Source organism: Melanotaenia boesemani, chromosome 8 (genome assembly GCF_017639745.1).
Source record: "Melanotaenia boesemani isolate fMelBoe1 chromosome 8, fMelBoe1.pri, whole genome shotgun sequence".
Taxonomy (NCBI): domain Eukaryota; kingdom Metazoa; phylum Chordata; class Actinopteri; order Atheriniformes; family Melanotaeniidae; genus Melanotaenia; species Melanotaenia boesemani.
Genome location: NC_055689.1, coordinates 5,420,512 through 5,441,050, shown reverse-complemented (window position 1 = coordinate 5,441,050; position 20,539 = coordinate 5,420,512). Strand labels below are relative to the sequence as shown.

Genomic DNA, 20,539 nt, shown 5'->3' with positions numbered 1-20,539 from the left:
CACACCTGACTCAAATAAAATTGATCCAACAGCCTATAAATTTTGAACAATGACTCATTAATTTGAGTCAGGTGGTTTTGGAGCAAGGACACATTTAAAAACCTGCAGGATTGTGGCCTTGAGGACCGGAGCTGGATACTCCTGCTCAGAATTTTGAGATCAGTAGGAAAAAATCTGTAGGAGTGAAAACGCAAGGCAAAGAAAAGGCTAAAATGGCATTTAGCCTACAGGTCCAAGAGGCTTTTTTTTTTTTTTTTGTTGCTGTTCTTTTTTTTTTTTTTTTTTTTTTTTTGGAGTTTCTGACATGTTTGCTGAATTTTATCCATGTCGGTCACATAGTGGGTGGGGCTGATCAATTAAATGATTCTAGGTGATGCTATTTTTCCATCTTGACTCAGTTCCAGGCCAGACTGTCATACACTCCGCCAAGTTTGGTGGAGATCAGTGGTACGTTGGGTTAGTCAAAGGGACTAACCTGTTTCATGGCGTCTAACCAATATTTGCCATGGTTACATTTTAGAAAGGAACTTGAATTTTGTACTGTGGTATCGTGGAAGGGTTTGACCTGTTGTGAAGCACTATCAAGTTTATGGGGTCATTCATTGACAAGTAGGAACCCAGAGAATAAAAACAAAAAGTTTTTGTAAGTGGGCGGGGCTTATGCATAGACAGGAAGTGGTCATTTAGGTCTGTTCAGAACTGGACCCTGATAAACCACTGTAAGTTTAAAGGTATTAAGATAAAATTTGAGGGATTTACAATGATTTACGTTCTGCCCTGCAGCGTAGAGCAACCGTTTTCATCAGATATCTTCACCAAGTGTTTTTCTGCTCTCTGACCCAGTTTGGACCTGGCTGTGTCCAAAATGAAAGAGAAATGGATCTAAAAAACATGACTTCCTGTTGCCAGGGGGTGTGGCAAATTCATAATCCATTTATTGACATGTAGAAGAGATCAGGATCAGATTAGCATCCTAACAATCGATTTTGGTGCAGATATCTTATTTTGTGTGGGAGTTAAAATAATTTAGGCTTTCATGGTGATATATCAGATTTTGAGGCCCCGCCCCCGCTATACGTGTACTTCTTTGAGAAACTTTTAATCACACATGCAAAGAGTAAGCGGTTTATTCAAATGTGATGTCAGTAAAATGCCAAAATGGCGGCTTTGACACAAAATGGCAGACTTCCAAATCCATATCTTTTTTGTCCGCTCTGGCATGTATCTGTACCAAATTTGAAAAAGATTGATGAACTGCAGTGGCGGGGCTGCAAAAATAGGAGGCGCTGTTGAATTATTTTGCCTGAACAGTCCCAAGCTTGGGGCTAATAATAATATTAGAAAACATTTATGCTGCACTTTTCAAAGCACTACATTAAATCCATTATTTATTCACTCTACATTCACACTCTGGTGGTGGTAAGCTCTAGAGACTGACCAAAACATGGCAGCCAGTCCACGCCAACAGCCAAACATTCACACTTTTTTTTTGCTGAAACTGGAGGCCTCATGGTTGCAAATGTGTGAAATGAGCCATTTTCATTTTATATGTTACTTAAAACCATCAAGCCAAGCACAAGTTTCATACCAAAAAAAAAAAAAAAAAAGCTTTTAAACTTTTTATTTATTATTATTGATTTAAAATGGGTCAGTTTGACCTGCAACATACCTGTACGGTAAAAGCACAGTCAACAGAACCAAATGGATCGCTGTCAGACTATTGAAAATCAGGAGCAAATATAGAGCGCTTCAAAGCCTCTTACGACAGAGCCCGCTTACGATTCCCTTTCCGTGCACAGCATCCTTGAATAGACCACACAAAGATCCTTAAGCTAAAATCCCTCCCTGGTATTTAATTCTAAATGAGTAATTACTGGGTGTGTCAGTGTGTCTTAGGTTTGCAGGTAGGCTGGGTGAAGGAGCTCATTTGCACACTGGCTTTGGAGGGAATTGCACTCTCACACAGACACACACAATCTGAAAGTAAGTGGGAATCCTTAGGAAGCTGTTGAAGACCCCAGTCTCTTAGGAGGGGACAGACCACAAACAGTCGCCAAGATGTGTGACATGGGGGGACTGGATAACCTGGTGGCCAACACGGCCTACCTGAAAGCCCAAGGTGGTGATGACAAGGAGATGAAAAAGCGCCGCCGCAGCTTGTCTCTCCCCAAGCCGGAGCAATGTTCTTCAACCAGAGGTTCCATTGACAAGGACTTCACATCAATTTGTGAAAGGCAGCCTATAGGGAAAAAGCTATTCCGTGATTTCCTGGCAAATAACGCTGAGTTTAAGCTTGCAGCTGAGTTCCTGGATGAGTTATATGACTGGGATTTGTCTGAAGGTGCAGCCAAAGACAAAGCACGTCAAAACATCATGAACAAGTACTGCAAACCTGACTCCAAGACCTTCCTGTCCTTTCTTACCGGGGAGCCTGCTGAGAAATGCAAGTCTGTCACAGATGCCAACTTTGAGGAGGTGATGAAATCCAAGGTCCAGGAGGGTGTCAGAGATTTTCTGAAAGGCAAACCTTTTACAGACTACCAGGCCAGTCCATTCTTTGATAAATTTCTCCAGTGGAAAGAGTACGAAAAACAGCCCGTCAGTGAGAAATACTTCTACGAGTTCAGAACTCTGGGAAAAGGAGGATTTGGAGAGGTAAGCATGCAAATCTGGTAGGTTTCCTTTGTCTTAAATATATGTTTAAAATAACTATTTTTTAACACTGACTCAGCTGCAAGGGTCTCCACAGATACCTTGATTACGACAATGAGTTATAGAGCGTTTCTGCTGATTATAAAGTTATGTACAGTGTCTAATGTCCAGCATAAGATCATCCAGATGAAAAAAGGGATTTTGTAAACTGAATATACTTCTATTGTCAAATGAACATAAATCATACAAAAAGTGCTGCTTGTGCTTGTTGCTATAATGAAATTCAGACATGATGTTATTTTTAATTATCCGTCTAATCAGTTAATGGCTGAGACTTTGAACAATAAGCCAGATTGAATATTCAATCACTTACGCAGCTTTCTGTCATCATTAAAACATTTGTTTCTGTAGAGAAGGACTGAAATGAAAAGTGAGTGTTAGTTAAAGATGTGAGTGAGACAGATGGTAAATTGGATACCAAGGCACAACTGGTAAGAGTCAAGCTAAGTTGACCTCTTGATCTAATTTCCTTGCATAAGTGGCACCAGTGATTATATCCAGGTCAGAAACAAGGCTAACAGGTGGGATGAAAGAGGAATTCTTTAGCATCATCAAACATGTGACGCATATATTTTATTATTTAAAACATCAATAACATGCACTTTGTTTTATACACTGTAATCAAAGTTAAGAAGAGACATTTTATAATGAAAACAACATGGTTTTCCTAAACTGTCCAGACACTTTTTTAGCTGTCAGCCTGGTTGAGACTCTGTCCATAGATTTGAAATAATCTGAGAAAATCCATTTCTCTTTCCTTCCAGGTATGTGCTGTTCAGGTTAAGAACACAGGCCAGATGTATGCCTGCAAGAAGTTGTGTAAAAAGCGGCTGAAGAAGAAGGGAGGCGAGAAGATGGCCCTGCTGGAGAAGCAGATCTTGGAGAAGGTGAACAGCCTGTTTCTGGTCAACTTGGCTTATGCTTACGATACCAAGACCCACCTGTGCCTTGTCATGACCCTGATGAATGGAGGAGATCTCAAGTACCACATCTACAACATTGGCTACGATGGCAAGGGAGTGGACAAGGGCGTGGAGATGAAGCGCATCATCCACTACACGGCGCAGATCACCACCGGCATCCTGCATCTGCATGCCATGGATATTATTTATCGTGATATGAAGCCTGAGAATGTGTTGCTGGACAGTCAAGGCCAGTGTCGACTGTCAGATTTGGGTCTGGCCATAGAGATTGCTGAAGGGAAGACCGTCACCCAGATGGTGAGTATAAGGAGACAAGAGAAATATTTAGGCTGCAAGAACAAAAAGACACCATGAAGAACTGCAGGTTTTGCTCTAGTCTGCCTAAAATATGATTTAAAATATCTCAGGTTGAACACCAAAGACCATGCAAGGATGCTCTCCTGTTTGAAAACAGAAATATTTAAATGAATTCATCATCTTTAGACCACACACACATAATCTGCAGGAGAAGATGTAAGCTAGGATCACTGACTGCTGGTTGAGAAGGTGATTTGGAAACAAGATTGAGCTGATCTAGGGTTCTGGACATACTGTCACCCTCTGGTAAAGGTTTTCCCTTTCAATCCGGACAGAGATTACTGGTTTGTTTAAAGATCTTTGCAATGAGAGTCTCTGAATCCATTATATAACTCATCTGAGCCTTTAGCAGTCAGTTTATAGCTTGGCCATTTATAGGCCACCATTTGTAACAGGGATGTGTCAGAGGCCTTGGAGGAACAGCTGCCGAGTGTCAGAAGTTTTTTTTTCCTGCAGGAGCACCATTGATTGCAGCTATTTAGCTAGTTCTGTTACCTTGAAGATCTCTCATTTGATTCTTCTTTTTTTTTATTTAAGAAAAGCTGACAACGCTGCCACACTGCCTTCATAGGATGAAGATAAATTTGCAATCTTCAACAGCATTTTGAAAATGATCATTTAAAAGCATAAAGGGTTAAAATGGTCACATTCTGATAGAAATTTGCACTATTCCAATGTGTTTTCTTTCATAATACTTGAAGCATTATTACCACCTCAGTAATACGAAGGTATGCATGAAGAATTTTACACCAAGGTTCCTTTAGAACTTGCCTGCAGGAGCAAAGAGTAAGCTCGCAGCTCTTTTAAAGTCCAGTAAGCTCATTATCCAGCACTCCAATGCTCCTCAGCCAGCCAAAGTGACTGGGCTATAACCTCCTACAGGCAAGGCTGGCTTTGGTCCCGTAATCCTCTTAGTTGGCATTACACAAGTCTGTCCCTGATTAGATTGACAGGCCCAGGTAAAAGTTGCATTGAGTATGTTGAGCCAGGATCGTTTGCAAACAAGGAAACAGAAAGAAAATGTCAAAGACGAGCAGAGTTTTTATGTGGCTCTTTGGAAACTCATGTCAAAGTGAAAGGACACATCCAAAGGCCCCAGATTTGTTAATCCCGACCATCAACCATGAAAATGAGTTAAATGGTCCCATCAATCCGAAGAGAGGAGAGATGTCAGCATCTTGGTACAGTGGGTGGGGCACAGCTACAGCTTCACATTCTGACAGATTTATCAGTCCAGAGCACAGATAGGAGCTCATAGAGGTGTGTGATGATGCTAGGAGCATCCTATCGTCCTCGTAGCTTGGACATGATGTCTGGAATGTATTTCTGCTTCTGGTTGTAGCATCCAGAAATGGCCAGGCCTTATAAAAGAGACTGGAGAACTCTTTCACTGTGCAGTCACACAATTCTTGACAGGTAGTAGGCTTAGCATTAGGATTAAGCTTCTGGTTTGAGGCTGCAGGTGGGGTCATACATGGAGAAGGAGGGGATGATGGGGCAGGGGTGAAGAGGAAGAGGAGGAAGAAAGTGAGAATCAGAGAGAAAGACTTGATTAATGTTTGTACTACCACAAATGACAAAAGTGTCTAATCATCTAAAACAAGCCATGTTTTCCATGATCCCGTCTCATTGCTGCTCTCATTCATTCTGTTTTTATTTCTTCTTCCATCCCTCCTCTCTTTGTTGTGCAGGCTGGAACAGGAGCGTACATGGCTCCTGAGATCCTGAACAAAACACCATACCGGACATCGGTGGACTGGTGGGCCCTGGGCTGCAGTATCTATGAGATGGTGGCTGGTTACACACCTTTTAAAGGACCTGAGAGCAAAAAGGAGAAGGTGGAGAAAGAGGAGGTGCAGCGCCGCATTCTTAGCGAGGAGCCAAAATGGGAACACAAGTGCTTCGACGCTCCCACCAAGGATATCATCCAGCTGTTCCTCAAGAAGAAAATAGAGGAACGTCTGGGAATGAGGTAAGGTTGTTTTTTTCTTTTTTTGTGACCTGTTGTTGACTGACCAGGCAGATATGAGTCTCTGATCTTCTTCTTCTTCTCCAACAGGAACAACATGGAGGATCCAAGGAAGCACGAGTGGTTCAAGACCATCAATTTTCCTCGTTTGGAGGCGGGGCTGGTGGACCCTCCCTGGGTCCCCAAACCCAACGTGGTCTACGCCAAGGACACCGGCGACATTGCAGAGTTCTCTGAGATCAAGGGCATTGAGTTTGACGCCAAGGACGATAAATTCTTTAAGGAGTTCAGCACAGGCGCTGTCCCCATTCCCTGGCAGCAGGAGATGATGGACACTGGACTGTTTGACGAGCTCAACGATCCCAACAGGAAAGAGGGCAGCGGAGGCCTCGATGACGAGAAGAAGTCCGGCACGTGTACACTGCTGTGAACGCACTTCCTGCGTTTTTGACTTCTCACACCTGAACACACTCAGTAATTTGTTTTCTCAGTTTCATGCACAGTTAACATTGATGTAAAAACATGGATCGCGTTTTGTGAGAGGCGAACACGAGCATCTTCCTTGAGAAAGATGTACCATCCCTCGTTTGTGAGGATGCTCACGGCTTAGAAGTCACCTGCTTTTTGAGCCAAAGTTCAGTAAAATATGAAAGAGATGATGTATTTTTATACATCCTTCCTGGTTCACAGCTTCTCTTAAGACATGCGCATCTCATGTTGTAGACCTGCAACCACCTTGACCAAAAAAACAACTGCTAGGAGTAAGATTGTTTTTTCATTAAAGAAACTAGAGTTAGAGAAGTTTGTTTTTAACCAGGCCGTTATTTAACCCTCTGGTTAAATAAAGATTAAAAAAAATTTAAGGCCCTTGTGCCAGCAATATTGTATTACTTTAAGATATTAAAACAATTTTTGCAGGATTACTTTCTGAAGCAACGTTATTTTCAGAATTATATTGTTAAAAAACAACTTGTGAAAACATGATTTGGATTGGTTTGTATCAGTTTTAGTAAAATGTGGAATTTTGTAGCACTTTCTTGATGCCATCGTAAAACCAAACTGTTTCTGTAATGAAAAAGAAAGTGCTTTTTAACCACATTTGGCAGAGATCATTCTAACCTGTACCTCACAGCATCGCAGCATTTACATCCAGGCGGTTTCTAAAGAGCCTGATGTTTTAGTTTTATAAAAAGTAATTGTATGTATTGTACATAAAGAAATATATCTATATCTATGCACAGAGGGAAGGTAAATATGTAAGTAATATCAAGTTTAGGGTAATTTTACAGAAAACAAAGAATTACAGAAACACCTCCCCAAAGAGCCCCTCCACTGTCGGTGCTTTCGCAGCTCAAGAAGAACAGAGTCTGAAGCCCCGGGATGTTGGAGGAAGAGATGAGCGCAGAAATAGCAGCTCACCGCTGCATGAGATGGAGGACAAAACTTTTAGAGGAGTTGGGCAATAAATTCCTGTACCAGGAATTCTCTGTCCACGGCCCTGAAACGGTGCAGCAAGTTCAGGGCTCGTTTCTTAGTTTGAGATGAGAGTGAAAACTCAAACTAGCCAAGATGAGTCTGTTGGGATAGTTCAAATAAAAAAAAAGACAAAAAAAGAAACAGTTATTATTCTTGTTTACTTGTCTCAGGGTAATTATTGGATTTTAAACTGACAGTTTTGGCGCAGAGTTGAGTTTTTACATGCTAAAATACACACACACACACACACACACACACACACACATATATATATACATATAATCACGTACTTGTAAATATGAGAGGTAAAGAGAATAGAAATATCGGATGTAAATCAGGATTTATCTTGAATCTTGAATCATTTGAATAAATTAAAATGTCTTTTAAACTCTGTGTTTGTTCTTAATCGCATGTTTGTCATTTGCCTTCATCTCCAGGCGTCCAGAAAGTCCTTCCGCCGGCGTCAGAGAATGCCATAAATGTGGCATGTTACGCAGGTTCTCTGGTTTATATATAGCTGCAGAGCCTCTGGAGTAAAACCTAAGAATATCAGTTGCATTAATCCCCTCCCTGGATGCTGACTACTGCCAGGCCACCACAAATTGGCAAGTTCAGCTCTTAGCTGATAAGGTGATAATCAGCATTAGCCTTTTGGCATCTTTTTTGGTCCAATCTCCTCCCGAGCATTTCATTCCTACTGTCAAGAGCAGGATGAGAAGCTGCAGTTTAATATATTTTTCATGAATGGATAAAGGAGAAGTTCAATAAAAAGAAATCTAGAAAAGAAAAATATGTCCAGTATGCTGGTGACATTTCTGAAAAGATGAAAAGCTTCACCTCTTATTTCCATAAATCTGCAGAACTTGTTACTGGTATACATACTTCACCTGTTTACTGCAGTCTAACTCAAGGACAGTAAGAGCTTAGAAGACATTAAGGTGGATTCTTGCTCCAGCTAAACCCCAGGAGATTATCTCACATTTAGCAGGCCTTGCCGTTGACAGTGAAGGGCAGAGCTGCTGCTGCCTCAGGGCTGCAGAGGAACTGCACAGACGGAAGAATCACAGCAGACCGGTGTGATCAGACTTTACTTACTATGCACCGGATGTTTTTTCAGCTTTTGCAGCCAGGTCAGTCCCCTACAACCATTCACAAAATTAGGACTTTGTATTAAGAGTTTTTTCATTCATGCACCTCATGTTACGGAGCTGCTAGTCTTTATTTTCTTTGGTGCATTGCAGCATGGACATTGATCAGTGTGATACAAGTCTGCCTTCCCCTACTGATGGAGTGAAAAAGAAAAATCTCAGTATGTGCAGCACATACCAAGGTTATCTCTCTTCCTCTGTTCAGCAGCGCCTTGTTTAAACCACTTTCTCTAACACTGTCCAGTTTCTGGCTCCCTCATGTGGCAACAGATTCTTGCTACACTAGTTATTAAGAACTATAGGATATAATTTCATTTAAGCTCCAGGAAATAATATTTTATTGCATCCTTTATTTTCTAAAAGCAAAAAAAATCTAATTTTCCTTCCAAAATAGATCTAAGAATCATGGATCAAACATTTAAAAAAAATGTTGATAAAACAAAATTAACTTGTGTTTGGGATGTTGACCAGACATGGTACCAAAATGTCCCTTTTGGAGACCTGTCCTGAAGTGTTTTTATCAAAACCTTTTTATTTTGTACTTCCTTCCTTTATCAGAGTTTGTGATGTTCACAGATTGTACCATTATCTGACAGAAGTTTAGAGCTACACCTGCATCATTCTAAAGGGATCTTAATATTCACTTTGAAAGTGTTTTTTTATGGCAAGCCTCATTTTTAAAATTTGTACTATATGCCATCTTTGTTTGTTCTTCACCAATTATACTTATATTACATGCAATTTTCAAGCAGAGGTCTAAAAATAGGCCTCACAGGGTTGAGGTGATTAAATATTAAATTTGTTGGCCAGTTGTAACTTTATGAACAGCAGTCAGGGATTAAACACCGTCACAGGATGAACTGACAAAGGATTTTTAGTTCTTTAATTATAACAGCCATAATCAAGAAGAAGAAAATCTCTTTAATTTTTCTAAATCACTTTTATTCCACAATTTATTTCATCAGGTCTTAAGGCACCCTGAAGAGATGTCACATGATCTTTCAGACGTGGGTTCCTTTAAAGACTGTGTAAACATAGCTTTGAATAAGATCATTTCCTGTAAATCTTTGCTTAAATTATTATTTCTTTACAGTGCACAGACATTGTGTTTTTGTGACAAAAAATACAGTGTGAATTAAGTAAATATGGTAGATAGTGTATATATATATATATGTATATATACATTGAAGAGTAATAGATTGGCAGACAATCAGATAAACAGGCTGAAGAAGAGAGTAAACTAACAGACAATCTTTGAGACCCGGATAGATATACAGATTACATAATACATAGTTACAGTGGACATTTTTTACATTTTATTTTGTTTAGTTGTTTTTGTTTTTTTTAGATTTTTTTTTTATTTTTGTAACGCTTCTCCAGCACCTCTCTGCCTTAAAATCTTTTTTTTATTCGGTACCTTGCTTTACTCTGCGTGTGTGTGTCACTTCGGTCACCATTAAAAAGCATTAAAACACCCCCGCCTCCCACCTGAGAGGTGTAGTATGGCGAGGCAACTCATCGCCTCCTGGAGGGCTCACCCAGTTGTTGGCTATTGCAGCGGAGAGGTGAGTAAACAGGAAGACGGGCGGACAGACAGACGGACGGACATGCAGACGGACAGACAGACAGCACAAGACTGGGTCGCGGCCCTGCAGACCACAACACAAAGATCTATCTATAATTTCCCTAATATATGGTAAGAATCACAATGTATTAATAGTTGAAAGGGACTTTGTAATTGGCATTTCATACACAGGGATACAGTGGCTATACTCGATTATCAGGGTACGATCCTACGAAGTCTTTGTGATGTGCGATGAGAAACGTGAATACTCTGGAGATGTTCTATTTTCTCAGTTCTACTATACAGCAAGATACAAATCCTTGCAGCACCAGTAATAATACTGTCCTTCATTTAAAAGATGAAAACAACACGCTCATCCTAATGGCAGGAAGAATATAAACCAAAAAGAAACAAGAATCAGCAATTACATAACAGCTCCAAACAGCTTGGTTGCAATGGCTATAAGTTATCAAATCACATCAATACTAAACAAACAACAAAAAGGTATACTGAGTAAAGAATGAACAGTGCAACAGGTGAATGTAAAGGATGGGTGGGGTGGGACCAGAACCTGAGTTTTGTTCTGGGTATCTTTGAGGAGGTCGGTGAGAATCATGATGGAAAGAAGGGTCAGAAATGTCATCAAAGCCACAGATGAGACACCCAACTGTTCTGCATCCTAAAAACATGCCTCCTTTATGACGTATTTAATACCTCCTTCCTTTATAAAAGAAAAAAATCACAAACATACAGTAAATCCTTAACAAATGTGGGCAGCCTTATCTGGTTTTCCTTTTACAGGCTTTTTTTTTTTACTCCGTAACTTTGATCCTGAAGGTGACGCGACCCAGGAACTTGTCCCTTTCGTCGTTGTTGCGGAGGTTGGAGCCCTCTACGCGGCACTCCACGGTCAGCTCCTTGTTGTAGTCCTCCTTGGTGAGTAGCAGCTTCACCGCCACCAGAGGCTGCACGTAATTCTCCTGCAATCAGGGATCAATCAGCCTCCTGTCACTGATGTGCAGATGTTAGTACTACTGTGGCTGAGGACAAATACTTACGTGGGCTTTCCTGCCGTAATAGGGGAAATACATCTTATCGATGCGACCCTCACTGGGGAAATAGTGCATTTGGACTGGGCTGTCTTTCTGCAAAGGAGAATACAAAAAATATATATTATTTACAGCAACTGAAAATATGGAGCTAGGACATGGACATAAGTTCTGTACCTTCAATTCAGATGTAAGTCAAATCTACAAGTACTGATTAATTCTGCAAGTCAAATAATACAAGTCTGTTTTACAAGTGTATGGGACAAAGATACTTATACTACTGACTAATATTAATTTTTAATATTTATTTTCTGACTTGTAACATGTACTTGTATCTTCTAACCTGCAGAATGAATCCATACTTGTAGATTTGACTTTTATCTGTACTTGTTAAAACTTAAATAGGGAGAAGCTACAAGTGACAAAAATTACGTACCTATGCTAGCTCCATACTGAAATAACTTAATATCTTATTAACCGCAAAAGGGACATGTTTCAAAGAGAACTAGGCACAGCACGTGGGGAAAAAAGAAAACAAATGACCCTCTGCAGTTACCGTGAGGAGATTAAAATGAAATGTGAAGCAGGATGCGTTCAGGGGTGTTCTAAAAATAAACTTTAAAATGTCACTGGCATGAGGTTTTAGACATGCCTGCATGATAATTTGTAATGCAACAGAAATGTGTTAACACTCCTCGTGGCCTTATCCTAATAATTTACATATTCATCTTACCCTAAAGACGTCAGTGACGGCATGCAGAAAAATATGAGACACAAAACAAACAAAAAAGAAGGAAATAAAATGGAAAGATCAACAGAAAAGAAATATTAAAGCCATTATGGTCATCTGCGGTTTTATGAAAGAAATTAAAAGACAAAAAATACACACACAAGAAAGAGACATGTAATGTGGGATTTGTTTATCTTTACTTTTACTGTGCAGTTGATATAAGGATCTCCATGCGGCTTCAGCCCAATGATCTGTGAAGAAAACAGGTACGATCAGCATCTTTTTAGCTTAGAAACAAAAGTTCTGCTTGAATCTGTCTGGGGAAAGGTGGGTGGTTACCCTGTTCATTTTCAGAACAATGCAGGGTTTTCCTTCATGGTATCCAAAGTTAGGGTCGGAGAGGCCAGAGCAGAGGCTCAGGGATGCCCTCTTGAAGCGACAAGCCTTCTTGTTCATGTCCTCGCTATTGTCCTGCAAGCGATAGTCTCCTGGAGTGCAGTCCTCATTCATCTCCTGCTGCGAATCATTATACCCTGACAGGAAGATGGATATGGGTAAAGATCAATTCAGATTTTGCAATCACTATATGTGGAAAAGGAAGATCTAGGCATTAGGAATGAAGTGTATTTACTTCGGAGGAAGGACTCCAGGTCCCGGACATACTGGTCGTACTTCTGAGGTTCAGATTTGTTGAATAAGATGTCCAGTGAGTTGGGGCGAATCACCAATCCTGCAACAAAAACAACAAACATAATAAACAAGGAGAGGAATTTGATCCCAACTATAGAAACTAATGCACGGGTATTGGAGTTTGTCTTAAGTTACAGCCAGAAAGCACCATCTCCACAGGAAGAAACTCCCAAACAGATCGATGCAAAAAAACACAGCTGTAATGTTGCAGATAATTGTGACAATATGTAATAGGAGAAGTATGAATAATGGATGCCTGAAAGAGAAACGATGCTCGGATTTGTAATGTTGAGAGGGACTAACCTGGACTGGGAACGCGGTCTCTGTACCTCGGCACATAGTCATCCAGAGTGAGCAGCATCACCCACATGGTCAGGGCAAACATGCCAGCCAAGAAGCAGTAGAAAACCAAGTAGAAGAGCAGGATGAGGGCTGGAGGGATGTTAGAGAAAGCAGACAGAGCAGAAAAACAAAAATGACGTGAACACGCAAACAGTCTTTAATAAAACCTTCCTCATCTTTGAGTTTAGGAAAAGGGTCATTTGAGTGAACTATCCCTTTGAGAGAAACCATTTTGAATCGAAGAGGAAATGCAACTCACTGGTAGCTAACATGAGGCAGCTTTTCACAATGAACCTCCCCACCTTTTTTAAACAGTTAGATTGTGCTTCTGTCCTCTGAGCAACTGCAACCTTATTCAAGTGAAGGGAGGAGAGAATGATGCATTTAAAGAAACATCTGACTCAAAATGGTTCACCACCATCCAGCCTGCACATGCCCTCTAAATTCATACAAACACACACACAAAAAGAGGGATACACCCGTCAGCCTGTACCCCCCTTTCCTTCATTCCTCTCCAATGCTATCCCACAATGCACCTGCCTGGTGTGTGAAAGAGAGGAAAGAATAGAGAGGGAATCCCATTTGACCTTGACAGGCATGCTAATGTGGGCGGCCATGCAACTGCATTGGAGCATCCCACTGCACAGCAGCACAGGGGCCCGAGCAGCCTGACAACCTGCGCAAGCCTATAGAAGCCGGCTGCAGGAAGGAGGGATGTGTGTTACCACTGCGCTCTGCAGCACAACTGGGGAGGAATCATTACATAAAGCATACACCCGATCACATATAGATCCAGCTTAGAAATGCAGAAGCACACCCCTAGCTTCTTATGATGAGCAGCTTTATCAGCTGAGGTCTGTTCTGTGAATCCACTTCGCTGACAACCCTGCCCAATGCAGATAACACATTTTAATCCAGTATATATAAATATATATATCTGCTATGACTGGTCATCACCTGGTTGGTTATTTCTGCCTATGCAGCAAGAAGAGAAGAGGGGGCACACCTTCAGTAGCATCATTCATCTCGCTGAGCCTCTTGGTGCAGGCTTCTCCTTTACACCTTCATGTAGGCCTAATATTGTTCCTCAGCTAATTTCCAGCATCTTACATTGATGTCATTCTGATCCAGTCATGCAAAAGAGAAGTAAAGCAGGCTGTTCGTGTTTTCAGTTTTCAGAGACTCCTCATCTTCGACTGGTTTGAAAATGAATGGAAGAGGACGTCAGATTAGGGGTGAATCAACATCAATTTGTAAAAGCACAGCCTCTATCTTAACAGTGTAAAAGGCGGGGGATCCTTACCCCAGCTGCTGGCCGTGCGACCAAGCAGCTCCCCGGTCCTCGTGTTGTAGATGGAGTCCTTCCAGCTGGACACGGGCTCCTTGTTGGCCGCTTTATCCTCGGTGCTCGCCATGGTGGTGAGGGGTTTATTTGGTTCAAAGTACCGGTTGTTCTACCTAGTAAGAAAAAAAAAAAAAAAAAAAAAGAAAAAAAAAGAAGAAAAGAATAAGAAAGAAAGCGCAGCGGGGAGATGTAATGAGGCGAAGAAGCCGGCGAGGCGGCGGCTAGTGCCTCCTGGTCGGATCAATGGTTGGGAAGGAGTGGGCGGTGTAGAAGCAGGGAGAGCAGAAGGAGAGAAATGCTCTGCAGGAAGAAGAAGAGGAGGAAAAAAAGAAAAAACTAGAGAGGGAAGGTGAGGAAGGAGGAAAAAAATCCGTGACGTCCACACAAACCTTCCGTGGCAGCTGACGCGGCGCGACCAGATGGATGTGTATTGGCTGAGGACGCGGAGACGCACGCAGACGCACCGTTACGCTCACAAATTATAAATAGAGCGCACATTATCTTTCTGATCAACCACTATGTTATAATGGCTGCAGGCGTTTATAAGGGAAAAGGTCTGGAAATCTCTTTTTTACAGGAGTGAGGTCTCTCCTTCTGCAAAGACAAGAATGCGCGCATCAGCCACGTATTGCGTTGCTTAAAATGCGTCCACTGAAGGTATTTTGGCATTTTTCTAAGACATCCTGATTTATTGCAGATTAAGCTCTTCTGCATTCAACCCCTAAGCGGTGAGTCGTTAAACCCTCAAACCACCCTGTAAGCTGGAAGAGACACGCTGGTAATAACTCTACAACAAGCTCTGATGACACTTCTCACCCACTTTTTTTTTATTTCAAATAACCCAAAACTGGCAATCAGCATGTTTGACCCACAATCCGTGTTGCTATGACAATCTGAGCCTTGCTGTGTGTGTATACAGGGGTGAATATCTGTAACATCTTTTCACTGCTTGGGGTAGTAATGTAAACGCATTTAATTTCAGTGTTGTTTCAACGAGTTCATTGAACGATCGTTCTTGACTCGCTAATATTTTGGGTGAACGTGAACTGAACGTTCTGTATTTCTGCACGAGGAGCGTTTATGTGAGCGCGCTCATTTGTGAACAACGTTCTCTCAAAGTTGAATTTCCATGAGAGTGCCAGATTTCTGTGGAGCCTTCCAGGCAAAACACATCATAAACAGGCCTTAATATTTAGGTGAAAAACACCAAATCTGGAAACACCAGCCACCACAGAGCCGCACGGCGCATGCGTCATCAAATTGCGAAACATGGAGGCAAAATCCAATGAAGGCAGCAGCATCATCTCTGCCTCAATGATCACTACAGCATCTTCCTATGATCACTTAAAATATTTTTTGAAAAGGTCAGTGATGATCTCCGGACATCAACAACGTCAACAGCAAACCTGAAACGTTATATTGAAATGAAGAACCCGGCTCGCCGTCCAAGGTATGTGAACTAAATGTCACTAAAAACAGTCTAAAGACTTGGCAACGGCGTGCTAAAGCAGATCCTCTACCACCCAAATCTAAATAACGTGTACAGTAGCAGCAGCTCCGTGGTCTTCATCCTCAGCCAGCTGGAAAACCTTCTGCAGGATTTTTGTTGGAGACCTGCAGCCTTTGAGGAAAGAGGAACCCTCAGCTTTCAAAAACCTGACAAATGCAAGACATATGGTCTGCATGTCTTTTTCATTGGGACTGAATTTTGCACTTTTATTACAAGTTCTATAACTTTTCTTTGGGCAAACAAAATTTGTCAAATTATATTCAGTCATTTCTAGGGATACCATCATTTTTGTCCAGGCCTGTTTCATGAGTTTATTTTTAAAAATAATTCAGTTAAAGCATGGTTGAAAAGCAATGTCTGATTTTCATTGGTTAAATTTCATAGAATTTTTATTTATTACTTTTGTCAGATTCAAGTTATTTCTGTGACCATTGTGAGTTTTTCTTTCATTAACCGAAGGGTACCAACAATTTTGTCCACGTCTGTATATATATATATATATTTATATATATATCACAAAAATTTGAAAAGTAACTTAATGAAAAGATAAATAGTGTTTAAATGTTTTGCACTTTGAGCTACATATTTTGTTTCCTACCTCAGCCTGGTTCCTACCTCAGATAGTTTAATAATTCCTCATTAAAAAACGACCATTCAAGCAAGTTTTCCTTGTTTTTATACTGTAGGAGTAAAAGCTGCAGCTGGCTACGAGCGTGGACTGAATGGGTGGCAACTATAGGAAAAAGCTAGTATTCTGAGGGTAATAGCTCACAGCAACATATATATATATAAAAAAGAACTATGAACTAGTTCATTTTAGAATTGTGAACTGAACTTTGGACTAGTTCATGTAGAAATTGAACTTTCCTAACATTGTTTAATTTCAAGCACATACAAGTCTGCTTTTACCAGAAATGACCGGAAGAAAAAAGAGAACTGGGAGACAGACCGGATGTTGAAATCCTGATAGGAAATGGAAGAAGAAAACAAGGTTTCCAAGCCTCTGACACTCCAGTGAACAAATCTAGTGTGTCACAGAGAAAAGAGAAAACAGAAGAGGGGAGTTATATAATGAGCAGGGTTCAGCTCGCATGGGGGAGGGGGACTGGAGTAGTGGTCGCATCGCATTCACTTCCTGCTGTCAGCTTGAATTTGTTGCAAGGCAAGGCCCTCTGCAACTCCTACAATGCAGCACCAGCCACCATCCTGGGGTACACACACACTTTACAAGCATTTTACTGAGTGTTAGAGCAGCCGGCACTGATTCATGGGCTACTCCCGCCTGTCTCCAACACACTCCGGCACATTTTTCCTGGTAAAGGCATTCAACTGTGAGCCAAGGGCTTAGGCAAAGGAAAAAAACTGTCCATGTTTGAGTGAGAAAGTCCAGATGGACAGCTACAACAGTGTAAGCGTTGGGGTGGGTGAAGGGTTATACAGAGAAGATGGAAGTATGTGATGTACACAAAACTCAACTGTGCTCTTCCTCTGAGGGAACAGACACACAATCCTGCCATTGTTTAGAAAAAAATCCCCTTTAGCGCACTCAATTAGCACCCCCTTCACCATACCAGCACCACAAAATGGGAAAAACACCCCGTTTGTTCTCAGTTACTCCATCCGTAAGCTGCCATAGCAACCCTCACAGTGAGGCTGGTCACATCAATGGGACACAATCTGTGGACACATCTGACGGGCTGTGTTTCAGATGATTCCTCGAGAAAAAGGCAGCAGCATTTTCCCCTCAGGGAGTCCATGTGGAGGTTAAAAAAAAAAAAAAAAAACACTTCACAGAGCAGCTGCTCGCTCGTTGTGTCAGTGACACCTGTGTATGCATGAGACACCCACATCATCACCACCAGTGATAGTTCATGTTTTAATATTAGCCCTTTTACATCATAAAACATCCATGGAAAATAAAACATTACACAAACGAGTTAATGCCCACAAGTTTGGGAAAAACTTTAGTGTGATTTTAATCTGAGGCAGTGATTTTGGCATTATACCAAGCAACATCAGGCAAGCACAAGTCAAGAGGTATGGAGCTATGAGAGGGACAAGAGTTTTTTTTAAACTTGTATTTCCATATTTAAAATTGTAGCAAGTACAAATCAAATCTGCAAGTACAGATTAATTCTGCAATTCAGTTTTACAAGTGCAAATGTTTTTCAATTGTAAAACTGGCTAGCAGAATTAATCTATTAGTATCTGTACATGGTTTTACATATATACATATAGATATATATATATATATATAAGTAACAGAACACATATCCCTATCCCTGCTCCATAAAGAGAGAGAGTCACAGTTTTAGCATTTATGTCACATGGCTGCAGGCACACATCATTACAGAACAATCAGCATTTCAGGAATGTCATCAGAGTTCATCAGGTCATGAAAAAGACTTGAGTCAAAACATCATCACATGACACCAACATGGCTGCTCCCCGAGTGAAAACACAATACACATGAATTAAAATGACTTCAAGAAGAATTACACAGCAATGAAAATGATCAAAGAGAATCTGAGAATTTTATATTAATTCTTTGTGAGTTAAATCCCTGATCACGTCATAGATAAACAGAATCTGCATGCTGGATGTTTTCATGAGCTTCTCTTGTGAATCAATTTTAATACTTTTTTCCCCAATTAGTTTCCAAAAGGAGACATCCAAGGATACCAGAGTCATTCCTGACCACGACACAGTCCCGAAGTAAACTTTACACATTTAAATACTCAGTTACAGTGAAGTTTTTCCTATTCAGAGACATTATTTACAGCATCATTACAGGTTTAATAACTACATTCAGTTTAATAACATGTACATACAATTCTGGTTAGATTATAAAAAAAGAATCAAGTATAATTTTTCTCAGGAGGTCCACTTGGTTATTAAGTGACCAAGAGGCAGCCCCATCAAATATAAATGTTGTGTAAATATCTGAAAATACAAAACTGTGTGTAAAATGTCTAAAACTGCTTTTAAACCAAGCATCATGTGTGAATCTCATTTTCAATTTTAGTCTGTCTCCTTAAAATGTTACATGTAGCTGCGATGGTGAGCTCATGAATTAAAACTGTGAAGGCAGTCGTCAGCGCCCCCGTGTGGACGGATGTAAAACAATTCAGCTGAACACAGATAAGACAATTTAGTAGCAGCTTCAGATTAAAATGACTGAGATGAACTGCTGGTTTAACAGCACTAATGGGGTCAAACTAGTATGTGGACAAAGCTGTAAAGGTGGTTCAAGACACTTCAAATTGGATTTGTCCTGAAGAGCTATGTGCATATCTAACAATCTTACTCTTAACAGGAAGTATTCAGTGCTGTTTCATTATTTCAGCTACGAGTCAATATTTTCACAATAAAAGTTATTGATAGTAAAGATTACACCGGTCACTAAGTCACTTTCAGTAGAAGCTTTGTTTTAGGTCTTTAACCCTTAGATGCATGGTGAATGGAGCCTACACTCTGGGTCAAAAGATGGCCCGTGCTAGAATCAGTGTTATTTTGACTAATATGAATCATTTTTATTGTTCCACAAAAAAACGATTTCATGCTTGAAATATTTAAATTTTTCCATTTTGTTTAATTTTGAACTAATTAAAAAAAGAAACAGCAGCAATAGAACAATGTCAACATCCATGCAGTGTGTACGAGTACGTGTGTGTGTTTGTGGGAGAGCTAGCGGTGTACCTGTTTCTGTGATCAGTGCACACAGGTACATCGTATTTCCCACACCAACTGTTGACTTTACTATCGCTGTTACTTGGGCAGACACCTTTTTCTTCTGTTATTTACTTCTTTCCTGTGGCTGAGTTGTGAAATTTGGTCACCCGACACCTTCCCGTTACTTCATTGATTCATTGTATATCTACCAGCCACGACTAACTGAATGAGAGTACAATAAGGCAAGAGAATGTTTTGAATGACAAGCAAACGTACTGACCATTACGTAGCTCTGTAAATCAACACATATGCAATATACCCAGTATGGTTAATTAGCTTGGTTAGCTAGATAATTTTACTGACCATAAAATAGGCAAATGTGGTTTTCTTTCTTTTACATCTCTTACCTTTTCTATTTTGACCTGGATTTCTGTGAAGTGTGTTCTGTATTTAGTATTTTTGCATCTTATAGTATAATTTTACTCTATTTCTCTCTGTCATTCTATAATGTTGCTGTAACACAGAAATTTCCTGGTCTGGCATTAATAAAATATGCCTGATTCTGATGATATATGATACACATTCTGTCTCACAGAATAGTCATAAATCACATGCACATACGTCCAGTATATACAGTAATGTTAGCTAGTGTCATTAGCTAGATTATGAGAAGGCTGCCCAGATAGCAGACACATTTCATGCTACTTTAGGTACTTGTGGCTTAGTTATGGCACTGGTAAGTGTTTGTGTGGGCCACCTATGGACCAGATGTCAGTTGCTGACCCAAATGTGGATTATGGCAAGTATTTTGTGGGCCAGAAGTAGTCCTAATACAGAAAACCTCCCTGGACTGAGATTATGGCAATATCCTTGTGTTGCTTCACATGTGGCCGTCATGTGACTGAACTTTGGCAACTCCACTCACATTTAGTCAACGCTGTAAGTCAAAGCCAAATTTGGGCCAAACAAAAACGCATGTGGGCCGTATTTGGCCCACACATTTTGTGCTATCTGGGTAAAATCTTTTGACATGTGATAGCATGCGCTCTCAC

At 40.6% G+C, this 20,539-nt stretch overlaps 2 protein-coding genes across 6 annotated transcripts in view; one reads left to right on the top strand and one right to left on the bottom strand.

Annotated features, from left to right (window-relative positions):
* The window catches only part of LOC121644682 (rhodopsin kinase grk7a-like), a 63,654-nt gene that overhangs the window by 35,675 nt on the left and 7,440 nt on the right, over positions 1–20,539 (top strand). The window contains exons 1-4 of one of the 3 annotated variants that reach the window (XM_041992816.1): positions 433–2,655; positions 3,477–3,932; positions 5,684–5,964; positions 6,052–7,723. In XM_041992816.1, the coding sequence (XP_041848750.1) occupies positions 2,059–2,655; positions 3,477–3,932; positions 5,684–5,964; positions 6,052–6,391 (1,674 nt within the window). In that variant the 5' untranslated portion in view covers positions 433–2,058 and the 3' untranslated portion in view covers positions 6,392–7,723. Of the gene's footprint in view, positions 1–432; positions 2,656–3,476; positions 3,933–5,683; positions 5,965–6,051; positions 7,771–20,539 lie in introns of those variants that run through there. The other 2 variants (XM_041992811.1, XM_041992812.1) reach the window with 2 other exon arrangements.
* Positions 9,506–15,602, bottom strand: atp1b3a (ATPase Na+/K+ transporting subunit beta 3a). Of its 3 annotated transcripts, none has more exons than XM_041992837.1 (7): positions 14,264–15,602; positions 12,922–13,050; positions 12,560–12,658; positions 12,268–12,461; positions 12,129–12,179; positions 11,208–11,294; positions 9,506–11,129 (listed from the first exon to the last, which is right to left on the bottom strand). In XM_041992837.1, the coding sequence occupies exons 1-7, from the start codon at positions 14,373–14,375 to the stop codon at positions 10,962–10,964; spliced, it is 840 nt and encodes a 279-aa protein (XP_041848771.1). In that variant the 5' UTR covers positions 14,376–15,602; the 3' UTR covers positions 9,506–10,961. The 3 variants fall into 3 exon arrangements, with proteins under 3 accessions (XP_041848771.1, XP_041848772.1, XP_041848773.1); XM_041992838.1 differs by lacking the exon at positions 14,264–15,602 and adding an exon at positions 13,918–14,234; XM_041992839.1 differs by lacking the exon at positions 14,264–15,602 and adding an exon at positions 13,967–14,233.

Excerpts from the sequence above, each read along its gene's own strand:
- atp1b3a (XM_041992837.1), bottom strand. The coding sequence starts at position 14,375 with ATGGCGAGCACCGAGGATAAAGCGGCCAACAAGGAGCCCGTGTCCAGC. Across the intron at positions 12,659-12,921 it reads AGACCGCGTTCCCAGTCCAG|GATTGGTGATTCGCCCCAAC; the intron begins GTTAGTCCCTCT and ends TTTTTGTTGCAG. Across the intron at positions 12,180-12,267 it reads TTGTTCTGAAAATGAACAGG|ATCATTGGGCTGAAGCCGCA; the intron begins GTAACCACCCAC and ends TTTTCTTCACAG.